Source organism: Bidens hawaiensis, unplaced genomic scaffold (genome assembly GCF_021521415.1).
Source record: "Bidens hawaiensis isolate Kalapana, Puna unplaced genomic scaffold, B.hawaiensis_p1.1 tig00028489_1, whole genome shotgun sequence".
Classification (NCBI taxonomy): Eukaryota; Viridiplantae; Streptophyta; class Magnoliopsida; order Asterales; family Asteraceae; genus Bidens; species Bidens hawaiensis.
In genome coordinates, this window is record NW_027494655.1 from 151,372 (window position 1) to 165,830 (window position 14,459).

The 14,459-nt window shown below is 43.0% G+C and overlaps 1 protein-coding gene across 1 annotated transcript; it reads right to left on the reverse strand.

Annotated features, from left to right (window-relative positions):
- Positions 1 to 377: 377 nt before the first annotated feature.
- On the reverse strand, positions 378 to 11,958 carry LOC143577199 (transcription factor HHO3-like). The gene is made up of 5 exons (XM_077061101.1): positions 11,764 to 11,958; positions 10,712 to 11,040; positions 1,406 to 1,709; positions 1,134 to 1,210; positions 378 to 895 (listed from the first exon to the last, which is right to left on the reverse strand). The coding sequence occupies exons 1-5, from the start codon at positions 11,915 to 11,917 to the stop codon at positions 572 to 574; spliced, it is 1,188 nt and encodes a 395-aa protein (XP_076917216.1). The 5' UTR covers positions 11,918 to 11,958; the 3' UTR covers positions 378 to 571.
- Positions 11,959 to 14,459: the final 2,501 nt, after the last annotated feature.

Consider the following 14,459-nt stretch of genomic DNA (forward strand, 5'->3'; position numbering starts at 1 on the left):
AAAAATAATAAAAAGGATATATTAATGGCTCCAATGGTTGTAAACAATAAAAAGATTAGTTATAAAAGGATAAATTAATGGCTCCAAAGATTGTAAAAGGATAGCTCTTTAGCATGAGCACGTACACTTACGGGATGCCTGCTCACGAACTTCTCACACAAGGTCAGAGTCGTGTTGTGAGCCTGTGAGTGTGAGATGACGTTACCCGTTCCACCTCACCGCTCACTATGCATAACACATTATGTAATAATAGAAACGAGTTACAAATAAAACTGGTCTATTTTTTTCTGAATATTTATAACATTTAACATGTTTATGTTTATTGATGATAAAGGAGCAACCCAATGCGTTTGTGTTTGGGGTTTAGGAAACACTTAAAAGTTGTAATTATTTCACGTTCAAAAGCACTTTAAAAGTGTCACATGCACCCATTGGACCAAAAATAACCTCTACATTTTCCTATACTTTTACAATATTCAACAAACAAGGCTAATAAACCAAACACCGAAAATGATCTCCTTACAAAAAAATATTGTACACAAATCCGAGTGGATATCGCCTTCCACGAGTGTCAAAAAGTTGGAGACGCTGTGGTGGTGTGTGTGGAGGAAGAAGTTGACGGCGAATCATTGCAGCTATGGCCACCTTTTTCACCTGAATTGCTTTTGTTTAGTGATATTGATGCTTCCGTCATAGATGTCGGGTGAGAAGCAATCGGAGTGTATACCCCATTGGAATTGTTGGTGTCGCCGGAGGTTGGGGTGGTGGCAGATGCCATAGGGGTGTACTCCGGTGGCGGCATCCATATGCCGCCCACCACCACAAATTGAGGTGTTTGTGAGTTGTTATTGTTGTGGATTGTAGGACTTGGCATTCTTGTATGCAAACGGTATTTCTGTTACATTAAAAAGTTATAAAAAATTCAGAATTTTTATGAATTTATTAAACTTTTTTTGATGTCGTCATCATCATCGTATTCAGTAAATCCCACTAATGGCAAAGCTATGGTAGGGTCTGAGGAGGGTAAAATATAGACAGCTTTACCTCTATCCTGTAGGAATAGAAAGGCTGCTTCTGATGAGACCCCCGGTTTGATATAATAAATAAATAAAATAAAAAGAGACATTGCAAACCTGTAAATGGCTTTTTACTTCATCATTTGTGAGCCCATCCACCTTCATTAATTCTCTAATTTGTTTAGGTGTCGCAACTGCATGATTAAAAAGGATTCCAAAAACCAAAAATCAAATTCCAATTTAATAAATAATAAAAATAAATTGAATCTATGGATATAATTATTTTTAAACAACATACTATTGCTATTTAAAAAAATATCAGCGATGCAACTTTTTACCCGTTTACGGTACAACATTAAATAAATACCAGACATCGATAAAATACTTACCATGTGCACCACCTAGTTGTTGAAGAGCATGAAGAAACCGCCGGTGCAACTCCGGCGACCAACACCTTCTTGCTTTCCTATTTGACTGTCCTTTATCTTCACTCTTACCACCATCACCACCACCACCACTACCTGTCTCCGCCGTGGAGCTAGCAGCAGCCGTGGGCTCCACCGGAGCAGCTGATACTTTCTTATTTGCCATTGCCGGAGCTTCACCGGAATTTTTTTCTTTCTTAAATGGATGAAAAGCACCACCACCATTTCTTGTTACTTCCACCACCGGAACCTTTTTTGGTGTTAACTCCTGAAAATTATATAAAAACAATGTTAAACCAATAATAATAATAATAATAATAATAATAATAATAATAATAATAGTGGTGGTGGTTTTTTCTAACGGCCAATAAATACAAATTGTTTGGGTGACCCGACGGCAAAAGGCCACCGGCTAGGTTAGCAGGCATAACTTAGCCGTACGGAGCCCTCAACGATTTTCAAGTTTTCTTTAGTTTCAGAGAAAACACACTGAAGAAACACTAATCGACCCCGGGCAGATTACGGACAATCTGGGGGGTTAAGTAGATGTTTTCCCACGAGGGGTTAGATCCGGCGAAGATGGTTCTTCTGATAACCTGCAAAACAGACACCGTGAGCTCGTCACTGAGAAGGGGGGGTACCTCCTTGTGACCACCATCCGGCGTGAGAATCAGACTAGATCGCTCTTGAATATAATTGTATATTAAGAGAATGACTAGAGCAGATATCAGGTAATATATCAAGATATGAGATAAGATGATACAATTCTAAGGTGGTGGAGTATTTATAGCCAAAGGTAGGTTTCCAAGCAGGTACAGCCGGCTGAATAGTGTTCCTGTTCTGCCAACTGTGGTGAGTAGGCAGCGGCTAATAGTGACATACAGTACAAGAGCGTGCTGCTCGTCATACTGTTGTCAGTGAGCTGTCGTATCCTTGGTCAGATCTTTTGTCCATACCTCGTCAGGTACAGTAAAAAGATCCTCCAGTATCGTACGGACTGGCTCATTTGGGCGGGAGTTTTCCCGGCTTTGTGCGGGACTGTTCCCGGCTTGCTCACTCCTTCTTCAGGTGACATTACTGAATTATTTAAGAGTTAAGTGCCTTGTGCGTGTAGCCTTGCTGCGCGGGTAGCCTTCCCTGATGGCTTGTATCCGCAGCTGCGGGAACAGGCGGGGTACTTCACCATTGGGAGGCTTTTCCTGCGGGAACAGCTTGCGTACTGCGCGTAAGGACGTCACGTCTCTGAGCATGGTGGGTCCTGCGGATCCAGTTGGTCTCTGCGCATACATCCCTTTAAGTTAAGTCTTGCGGGTGCAACCGCGCAGACGTCCGTTAAGGAGTCTTGCGGGTTCAACTGCGCAGACGTCCCTTTTCAAGGTGAGTCTTGCGGGTCCAACTGGGCTCTGCTGGGACCTACCTCTTCAAGTCCCCCCAGTCCAATGTTCTTCTCATGAATTGTTAATAAGTGAGATGAACTTTTGGACTTAAGCAAGGGGTTTTGAAAAGGGTTTAGTTTTAAGGTTTTCCATGGGGATTCTTCCCGCGGAAGTCCTAATGTCACGTGCAGAATTTCCCACTTTTCTGCTTGATCTTTGGGTATGATGCGGGTAGGTCTGTAACCTCCTCGCAAGTCAGGAGCGTTGAGTACCTCTTGTGTAGATTCTCCATGAGGTTTTGGTAGTTTTGAACATAGTGATCAATTATGTTAAACAACCAATTCCATCTTGGAGCTTCAAACAATCTAGTTCTCGACGTTCCCGCTATGCAGGGATGTCATTCCCGTTTCCGCAAGCTTGGTCTTTGCCATGTGTCATAGTTTCATTGCACCTGTGATTTCTCTCTCTTCCGCTTTAAAGTCATCGCATTTATTGCGATGAGTATATAAAGGGAGAGAGGGTGCATCTTAATCCACACTTTCACTTTTCTCTTCTTCTTGTAAACGATTTCCGGCGAATACTCTTAACTTTCTGCCAAGCATTCTCCTGAAATCGTTCTTCTTTACCTCCAAACCATGTCTTCTATTCACGATTTTGAGGCTGCCGCCGAGGAATCTGACGTGCACGTCGAGATCCCGACGTCTACGTCTGATAAAGACGATAAGAGCACTGCTGGCGAATGCAAGTGTGCTCTTCCCACCGAGCTTTATCAATACATCGTCCGGAAGTTCATGCTCGAGCCGTTCGAGCCTGAGTTTCCAGAGCCACACCAGACGGTGTACGATGCCCCCAAGGGCAAAATAGGGGTGTACGCTGCATTCTTCGTTTATGGGAATCTCAGGTTCCCATTGACGAAGTTTGTATACCGTGTTATGGAGAGGCACGGTGTACATCTGACGGAGGTACACCCGATGGCGATCACCAAAATCCGCCATTTTGAATGGGTGTGCCTCATTCTGGGCGTGGAGCCCCATGTAGACCGCCTGATGACCTTCTATTCTTGGAGGTGCATCCAGGGGTGGTATAACTTGGTCAATCGAATCAAGGGTCTGAAGATCTGCGCAACCGAGCGCAGTCTTCGGTCTTGGAAGCGGGAGTTCTTCTATATCTCCACTCGCGTCGTCCCGATAGCGATGACGTTTAAGAATGGGAGAGCACTCCCCGCCCTTCACGCCCCCAACTATTAGGAGGCGGAATGGTTCACCAAGATCTCTCGGATCCAGACTCCGGTCTACCGCTTTTCGGAGTCTGGGATGGTGATGCTCGGTATGAGCCGAGTGTGGAAGGATGTTGGGGTTGAGTCGCCACAAGTTCCCATTGTCCTCGAATACGGTTTAAACTCTATCCCTTACGGTTTGCTCTGTCTTTTTTGTTGATTTAGGTTTTTCTTCTAACTGTTTATTTTTTTTGTTTTCAGAGGGAAACGATTTGCAATCGCTTCTGTACCCGCGGGAAGCTGATGGTCCCGCTCGGATGGGTACCCGTGCTCTTGATGAGAACGAGTTGCCCATCCTGGAGCAAACGAGGGATCGGTTTGTGGAGGTCTAACCGCCAGGCCACCCGATTCTGAGCGCCACGCGGCCAGGTAAGGAGTTATTCAACCCTCGACCTCTCAATGCTGAAACCTCTGCTGGAATTCCTCTAATTCTGTCATCTTCTGATGAGGAATCCACAGACGGTCCTTTCTTCACGCGGAAGAAGAAGGCTGCTGGCGGGAAGGGCAAGGCGAAGGTTGCCTCTACCGCCGATCAGGGCAACCGGTCTAACTCGGAGACCGAGAGCGAGGAGGCGGCGGGGAACCCAGGTGGTGTTGAGACCACTGATCCGGAGGCTGAGACGACTGTCACCTCCGAGCAGCCCAGGACGACGACGGTGACCGGTATGAAGAGGCCGGCTCCATCGGGTTCGTCCCCGCCTGTTCGCACCTTTAGGCTCAAGAAAATCCGTAAGTATAATCTTCCTTTACTTTAACTGCATATCTTTCCACCATTATACTTATATCTTCTTTGTGCAGGCGTGGATGCTACCGCATTCCAGGGTGGAGCGGGGAGGAGCACCTCCGGACCCATGACGGTAGGCTTGGTCAACCTACCTGAGGCGATGACCCAGGCGACTGCGCCTGCTTCAGTTGGTTCAGTTGCTCACCCAGTTGAGCCAACTGTTCCAACTGTGACGACATCTCCGCCGGCTGTCAGTGCCATATTCACTGATTCCTTCACTGAGCCGGCGGTGAGTGTTTCTGTGGATTCTTCCGCAGCCGCGGGCACGGTTGTGAGTTCACCTCTGGTGAGTTCACCTCCGTTGGTTTCCACCGCAGCGGCTTCGACCGTGCCTCCCGCGCCGGCAACTACCTCGCCCCCGGCCGGTTCAGCAGGTATGTTTGGGGCTTCAAGCCAATCTGTGCCTCCTTCCCATCTGCCTGACCTCTTGGATGGATATCCGTTAGGTTCAGGTGATGGGTTCGGCGGCTACCGGCCTGTTGTCGACCCTACAGGTGCGTAGGGTGAATTTGGCCTCTTTTTTATATATATATATTATATATATCATCTTTTCCTAACTGCCTTTTGTTTTTGCAGTGTCGGATTCGAATGAGGTGTTTGTTCCGCGGTGGAACATCCGCCGGGGAACCACCCTTCGGACGCCTGTAGACTGCGTCGAATGGGCGCGCCACGCCGCCCCCGCTGGTGCGCTGGGGGAAGCAATGTCAAGCTACCAGGAGGGTAGGTTGACAAATGAGCTCCAGATTCTCCTAGCCCGAATGCAGCCGCGCGTCGAGCTGCTTTGTCGTGAAAACGACAAGTTAAAGGCAGCTCGGATCCAAGAAGTAGCTCAGGCGCGGGCTGTCCGAGAGGAGAACAGGAGGCTCTCCGTTGTTGCTGCGGAGAAGGAGAAGGCCTTCAAGGCCCTTGAGGTTGAAGTTCAGGCCCGTCTCGAGGCCCGTTCCAAGGCTGCCCAAGCTGTTGACGAACAGCTTCGGCTAGCTAAGGAAACTGCACGGAACGCAACTGAGAGGGCCACCAAGGCTGAAGCTGTTGCTGAGCCTCTACGCCTCGAGAATGAGGAACTTAAAGCCAAACTAGAGAGGCTCCAACAGGCTCATGATGCCTTGGCCATGGAAGACGCCAAGAAGCTCCAGGAGATCTTGGACCAGAGGGGCGTGCTTGACCATACTGAGCGTAAGCTTAAGGGCGTCGAAGAGGCTGCGGCAAAAGAAGTGTTGCTTGCCAACCTTAATAAAAGTGAAGCCGAACGCGCCCGTAACCAAGCTCAAGCTGCCCTCCAGGAGGCTCTGGTTACCAAGGAATGGCTTCTACGAGAAGCGTTGTCGCAGGTAAGCTTAGCTTCATAATGTCTTCACGCTTTTCTTTATACTTAGAAAAGGTTTTGATACTTGTATTTTGTTTTGTAGGTTGTGCATCGGGTCTTCACGGATACATCATATGACGATGCCATGAGCGCAGCCCTCAACGCTTCTCATGAGGATGGGGAAAAGGCCGGCTTCCTGCTTGGTCTAGGGTTCGTTGAGAAGGGCATCCCGCCTTCCAACTTCCCTTTATATGATGTGGATACTGAAGCTGTATATGACCAAGCAGTGAACCAGTATGCCCCTTCCCGCATCCGGTGGTGGAGAAGGTGAACGAAGTTGCTGCTGCTGATGATGGGCTAACCATTCTCAAGACCTTCCTTGAACCGCCACAGCCAACTGATGGTGCGGGTACAAGTGGGTTTGGAGGGAGTGGTCCTGAAGCTTGAACCTTTAGATCCCTTCCCACTGTTACGATAGGTTTACATTGTATAGATTTATATTCTTGTAGGCGGGTAGATACCCGGCCATTCTTGTTATACTTGAATTATTATGAAATATAAATCTTTGTGCGGGTAGGACCGCTACTTTCAGTGGATGACTTCCTCATGCATACTTTAGTTTAAATTAGCAACTTTCCAAGTGTTCTGAATAAGTTAACCTTTGAACGTGGTAGATAATAGGTTGAAGTTTTGCTTCCTCCTTCGTGATTGTGCGGGTAAGACCGTCACGTGAACTTAGTAGGATGGCTAAACTTTACCTATATCTGACCTGCGTGGAGGTTTTCCTTATCTTCTCCTTAGAAATTCTAAGTGTTTAGAATAAATTAACCTTTGAACGTGGTAGATAATAGGTTGAAGTTTTGCTTCCTCCTTCGTGATTGTGCGGGTAAGACCGTCACTTGCACTTAGTAGGATGGCTAAACTTTACGGGTTTTCCTTATCTTTTCCTTAGAAATTTTCTAAGTGTTTTATAAGTTAACCGTTCGACGCGCGGTTGTCAATAGGTTAGTTCGGTTTCCTCTATCATGATTTGTGCGGTTAGGACCGACACTTTCATTTAGTGGGATCACCAAACTTTACCTATAACTGACCTGCGTGAAGGTTGTCTTCATATGTTTTTTGTGGTTACGCGGGTTTTGCCGCCGTCCACACGCAACGATTTCTTTACACTTATTTATGCGGTAAAAACCGGCATCAGTGTTGAATAAATTAACCGTTCGACGCGCTGTTGTCAATAGGTTTGTTCGGTTTCCTCTATCATGATTTGTGCGGCTAAGACCGGCACTTTCATTTAGTGGGATGACCAAACTTTACCTATGACTGACATGCGTGAAGGTTTGCCGTTTTTTGTGTTTATGCGGGTTTTGCCGCCTTCCACACGCAACGACTTACTTCCCCACTTATGTATGCGGTGAAGACCGGCATATCAGTGTGGAAAGTTCATAAGTATAAATGTAAGACCATCAGCATCAATGTTCTAAGGAGAATCATTTCCATTAGAAGTGGCTCTGGGCCTTTTCTTTACAAGTTTGGAATTGATCTACATGCAAACTGTGTAATTGAGCTCCATTCCATGTTGTTGGGATGGGAGTGCCATCGAGCCTTTCGAGCCGATATGCACTTGGTTCGGAATCTCGTTGTTTACGCAGTATGTAGCCTCCAACATTGAAGCTGCAGTTTTATTCGTGTTTTCCCCAACTGTGGTTCTACACGCATTAGCCTGCTCAGCGTTCGTTACGCCACGAGGTGCGCGAGCGTCCCATCTCTGACAAATGCTTCGACGATGTCCTTCAAGTCTGTGCATTCTTCAGTGGTGTGGCCTTTTGTCCTGTGGAAGTCACAGTATTTGCTCCGATCAGCATTGTGACGATGTCAGATTATTGGAGCCTTTGGCCATGGGAGCTTCTCAGTGGCGAATATCTCGGTGACGCTTTTGGTGAGTGGCGTCCATCTGGAGCTCCGGTTCGACTGTACGTTATCCCTTCCGCCTAACCGATGGTGCAAGACGGATGAGGTGTCAAAGTTCACCCTTGACTGCCAAATGCCTAGCTTCCGCTTTTTGTTTAGTCGGGCGGTAAGGACGTTGTCTTCTCTTGTTTTCTGGGTGTAGAGGTTTGTGCTCTGGGGAAGATCTCTACCCAGTTGCTTCTCCGTTTCCGCAAAGCGTTTAGCTGCTGTCATGATGGCATCCCATGTGGACGGCATGCCATCTTTACCCGTTAAGGTGCGGATGAGCTCTGGGTCTTTCGCGCCCTGGATGAAAGCAGCGCGAACAAGATCTTCGCTAATAGTGCCCAGACTTAGCTTATTTGAATTGAAGCGCGTGATGAAGTCTAGTAAAGACTCATCTTCCTCTCGGATGCAGTTGAGGATTGTCCATTGCTCCTCGGTATATTTTCTTTGTTGACTGAAATGTTGGCCGAACTTCTGCTGGAAGTCTGCCCAATCGTAGATGTGGTGGACCGGTAGACGGTCAAACCACGCTCTTGCTGCCCCAACAAGCGTCATTTGGAACATGTAACACCACGTAGGTTCCGTCCAATTACTGACGGTTGCCCCCGCTATGAATCTGTTCAAATGATCGTCTGGGTCAGATATACCAACGTAGGTGCCGATGTTGGACATCTGTTTGGCACTTTTCGGGGCGATTGCTTCCGCAATGTCCCTTGCAAATTTGGACGTTTCCGCATTTGCAGCAGTTGGTCTGAAGGTTTTGGAGAAGTCACGTGGGTTTCCACCCGCATTTTTTGGTTTGAAGGTTTCTCAAAAATGCCTTCTCGGCCGTTTCCTTACGCTTCCCTTTCGCCCTATGACGAGGGTTTGCGTCACTATCGGATTCCTCCGAATCATCGTCCAAGTACTCGCCGAATTCATCAGCCTGTTGGAGTGAACGTAAGCGTTCATCCAACTCAGCTTGGAATTCTTTTTGACGTGCTTCCGCCCACGCTTTAACTTCATCGAGTGTTTGGCGGGGGAGCCTCGTCCGTTGTCTCTCTAACTGGGTATCGGTGAATCCCAGTGAAAGATTATTTACTGCACTTGCCCCAGCTCGGGTAACTGGGGTAGTGTTCGTAAAATTTACTACACTTGCCCCGGCTTGGGTAACCGGGGTAGTGTGGTTACTGGGGTTTATTGTATGTTCGTAAAAACTGTGTAGTCGCCGGTATTCCCCCCAGTAGCTGGGGTTGTGGTTACCGGGGTTTCTTGGTCACTCGTTGGTTTTGGGACCAGAGTAACTTTAACCATCTTTTCGGAGGTTTTGAAAAAACTGAATAAATTAGTTCTAGCTTTTATGCACGGATGGCGCCAATGAAGAAACACTAATCGACCCCGGGCAGATTACGGACAATCTGGGGGGTTAAGTAGATGTTTCCCACGAGGGGTTAGATCCGGCGAAGATGGTTCTTCTGATAACCTGCAAAACAGACACCGTGAGCTCGTCACTGAGAAGGGGGGGGGGGTACCTCCTTGTGACCACCCTCCGGCGTGAGAATCAGACTAGATCGCTCTAGAATATAAGTGTATATTAAGAGAATGACTAGAGCAGATATCAGGTAATATATCAAGATATGAGATATGAGATAAGATGATACCATTCCAAGGTGTTGGAGTATTTATAGCCGAATGTAGGTTTCCAAGCAGGTACAGCCGGCTGAATAGTGTTCCTGTTCTGCCAACTGTGGGCTACGCACATGCCATGCTGGTGGTTGGTGGGTAGGCAGCGGCTGATAGTGACCAGGCCGGCTGTGTACTATTCCTGTTCCACCAACTGCAGGCTATGAACGTCCTCCGACAGGTTAGTGAGTAGGCAGCGGCTAATAGTGACATACAGTACAAGAGCGTGCCGCTCGTCATACTGTTGTCAGTGAGCTGTCGTATCCTTGGTCAGATCTTTTGTCCATACCTCGTCAGGTACAGTACAAAAGATCCTCCAGTATCGTACGGACTGGCTCATTTGGGCGGGAGTTTTCCAGGCTTTGTGCGGGAGTGTTCCCTGCTTGCTCACTCCTTCTTCAGGTGACATTACTGAATTATTTAAGAGTTAAGTGCCTTGTGCGTGTAGCCTTGCTGCGCGGGTAGCCTTCCCTGATGGCTTGTATCCGCAGCTGCGGGAACAGGCGGGGTACTTCACCATTGGGAGGCTTTTCCTGCGGGAACAGCTTGCGTACTGCGCGTAAGGACGTCACGTCTCTGAGCATGTTGGGTCCTGCGGATCTAGTTGGTCTCTGCGCAGACATCCCTTTAAGTTAAGTCTTGCGGGTGCAACCGCGCAGACGTCCGCTAAGGAGTCTTGCGGGTTCAACTGCGCAGACGTCCGTTAAGGAGTCTTGCGGGTCCAACTGGGCTCTGCTGGGACCTACCTCTTCACACACCCACCCGTGTCTTCCAAATTGTTGTCTATGGGGATTGATCCTGGGTCTCCATTAAGGAACCCAGGTTTTCTACCACCGATAATAATAATAATAATAATAATAATAATAATAAACCTACAAATTAAATTATGGAATTTAAATGATGCATTACTTACCAATGGATCTGGGGATTGAATAGAGAGTTGAGCATGTCTAAGCCAATCTGATTTCTTAGAAGATAATAATGATTTATTATCTAATTTACTTGAAATAATATTATTATTGTGTTCATTAATATTATTTAATTGTTGGTGTTGTTGGTGATCATCGTCTTCTTCATCTTCATTTTCAGATAAAGTTCTTTTAATGGGAATAAACTCTTCTAAAACTGGACCTTCACTTGATATTTGCTCCGAACACTCAGACTGAACATTGTTATTATGATTATTATTATTATTGTAATCTGTCGTTGTTTCAGACATTTGTTTTCTACATCCTTCAATTGCTTCAACACAAAAGAATAAAATCCCATAAATATAAATTGAAAAAACAATTGAAGACATAAGATATTAACATAGAAATATTAAAATTATAAAGTTATACACAAAATTTGAAAAAAAAAAAAAAAAAACTTAGATATTAACATGAATAAAATTCCATACAAAAATATACATAAAATTTAGAAAAAATGGAAAAAATTATTTAGATTTCCACATAGAAGAAAATCCCATAAAAATAATAACAATTTGGAAAATTTTGAAAAACATAGATATAAACATAGAATAAAATCAAATATTCTAAAAGTATAAACAAAATTCAAAAAATTTTGAAAAAATTATATATAAACACAGAATAAAATTCAATAACTTTTACACAAAATTTAGAAAATTTTTTGAACACTTAGATATTAACACAGAATAAAATCCCATATAAATATACACAAAAATTATAAAATTTTGAAAAAGCTAGTGTTTAATTGGCTTTAACATAGAATAAAATCCCATATAAATATACACAAAAAATAGAAAATTTTGAAAAAGTTAAGTGTTTAATTGGCTTTAACATAGAATAAAATCCATATAAAATTCTAAAAATATACATAAAATTTAGAAAAACTTGAAAAACTTAGAAATTAACATATATAAATTAAAATCCCATATAAATTAACATATATAGATTAAAATCCCATATTAATGAAAATGAAAAAAAAAAAAAGATATTAACATACCTTGAGTAACGAGTTCAAGACAAAGAGGAAGCTCACGTTCGAAGACTTGAATCTTTCTTCGTTCAGATTCCAAGGCTTCAACATACTCTTGATATGATTGCATTTTGTGTTCAAAATGATGAGTGGGAATATTATTATTGTTACCGAAAACCATTGAATTGTTGCAAAAGGCAGTAACGTTGGATGGATCAAATTGAGTATGAAAGGACATTAAATGTGGGAAGCTAGGAAGGTTTTGTCTTGTGGTGTTTAAGATCCGGTTTGAACGAGAATATAAGGATCTTAGAGAAGAATCACAAAAAGGAATAAACTTGATGTTCAAGATAATTTACATATAAATAATTCTAAAGAGATAGAGAGAGCATTTTCCATTTTATTATTATTATTATTATTATTTTTCAATGAGTTGGTAGTGGAGTGGTAAGAAAAATATTTGGTATTTTATGTGACGTGACATATACTTGATTCCTGCTCCCTGGATTTTGTTTTAGTGACACAGACTTGCTTCTCCCCCCACAACATTTATTTTAAATACACCAGGGTGATGATGGGAGACTAAGCCAGTATGCGGTTTGCTGGTTTTCACTAGTAGGATCCATGAATTGAACGAGTTTTATCTCCCTGCATTGTCGTACCTTCGGGCGAGTGTTCACGTGCGTCGGCCTTAGGTGAGGTTTTTACCGAATCGAAAGACGAGTGTATCCAGATGTGATGAATTTAGCCATTAGCCAATTTGAAGGATTCGCTAGCCGTTCAGAAAAATGTATATTGTTTTATTTTATTTTTTTTAACCAACCAGCGAATAAAGTCGGCTACTCGGGGTAACTAGATAGTAAAATGCGACCACACACGCGCGATCACATACAATGTTGGGTGGTACGAGCAAACAATCTCCTGTTTCAGGGAAGACCCGCTGCCTGAAGGCTTATTACTGTAAAACCCGGTTGGAATCATGCTCGAACTTGAGACATTCGGCCTCTGTCTCAAATCTTTATGTCTCCTCCAATATTTGTTGGGCTAAAGCTTATTAGTTATTTATTATTATTATTATTATTATTATTATATAAAAGTTTGGCAATTGCTTGGGGGAAATCGAAGGTGTATGAAAGAAGTTGTCGAAGTCGGGCCGTCGCGTACGAAACGAATCTTTGATTAGGGTTTTGGGAAAAAAATGTTTTCCAGAGTTAAAATCTTTAATCACTAACCAAACAAGCTTTATTATTTGTAACTTATGAATTTTAAGATGTACAATAGTTTGGATAGAAGGATTTCAACTCTGGAAAGGAAGATATTTTGGTTTTATAGAGTTAGATGTAATAAGGACGATTGGTTTGAATATTCTAGAGTGATTCCTATCAATGAGTTGGCAGTGACATCACACGTGGTTTAAAGATAAGATCAAATGAACCAACCTTCTTCATTTTTGCCACATAATTTTATCTTTCTTGCTATTTATGCCACACTCTTTTTCACTTGTAAATTACTACGAATGTATGTTTGACATTTCACTCTAGATGTTGCATATTTTCAAAAGTCACGTATGTGTTGAAAATGTTGTGCATTCCACCGAGTGGTCGGGCCCGCCTTTAAACTCTCTAAGGTAACGAAGAGTCGTTGGAAATATTAAGAAGATGACTCTTTATCGTAAGTTTTGCGTATACATCAAATCGGATGCTAAAAATAGGCAATATTGATTGCCATGTATCTTGGTGGTACAAGATTTCTAACAATTACTAGGTAGAAGTTATTTTATGGTTTTTTAATTATATGTTTTAATGTTTGTTTTTAGTGGTTAAATTGTGATTTTGGATATTCTTTCTACTTATAGATGGTATTTGTAGTCCGTATGACAATGGGTTACGGTGTTTAAAAGTTGAATTAGTGGATGTTTACTACATTCCAACCAACAAAATAAAGTAATCATACAAATGTTTACTTTTTAAGTAGATTTTCATTTTTCTACTTTTGTTATTATTAAACTTTATTTGCTATGTTTATCTAACACCATATCAATTTAATAAAAGAAGTTAATGAGCTGTGGTAAAGTGATAAGGGATAGAGTTGTAGTTTCATGTGAACTAAGTTTGATTTTTGTCCCCATCATTTAGTTTTGACGGTATCAGGTGATAATGAGAGACTAGGTGAGTAAGCAGCGCTCATTAGCTGGATCAATGAACTAAACAAGTGTTACCTCAACATGTTTTACCTTAACGCATTGTCGTGCCTTCGTGCGAGTGCTCATGGACGTGGGCCTTAGGCAAGGATTTTCCCCGAATCGAAGGACGAGTGTATCCGATGTGGTTAATTTATCCAGTAGCCCATTTGAAGGTTTTGTTAACCGTTAATTTTTATTTCAGTAAAAGTAAAACTGATATTTAACTAAACTTGTTTATGTAAATGTTTAGTGACTAAGATCTCTCACACAATTGTAACACCTTCAACAGATATTTTATTTAATTCTACATTAGGAAAAATCTTATTTGGATTTTTACCAAATTAGAAGATATCACAATCTTAGAAGTCAAAGATGCTTAACAAAATTATGAACGTTTTATTATACAAGACCACATAATTAAGTTTTGAGAAAAAAGAATATCCAATCATTGAAATGTTATCAACACTACTATAACTTCTACACAAATGCCATTACCAAAACCTCAAAAAATAATTTTAATTATTAAAATCTATATATTACC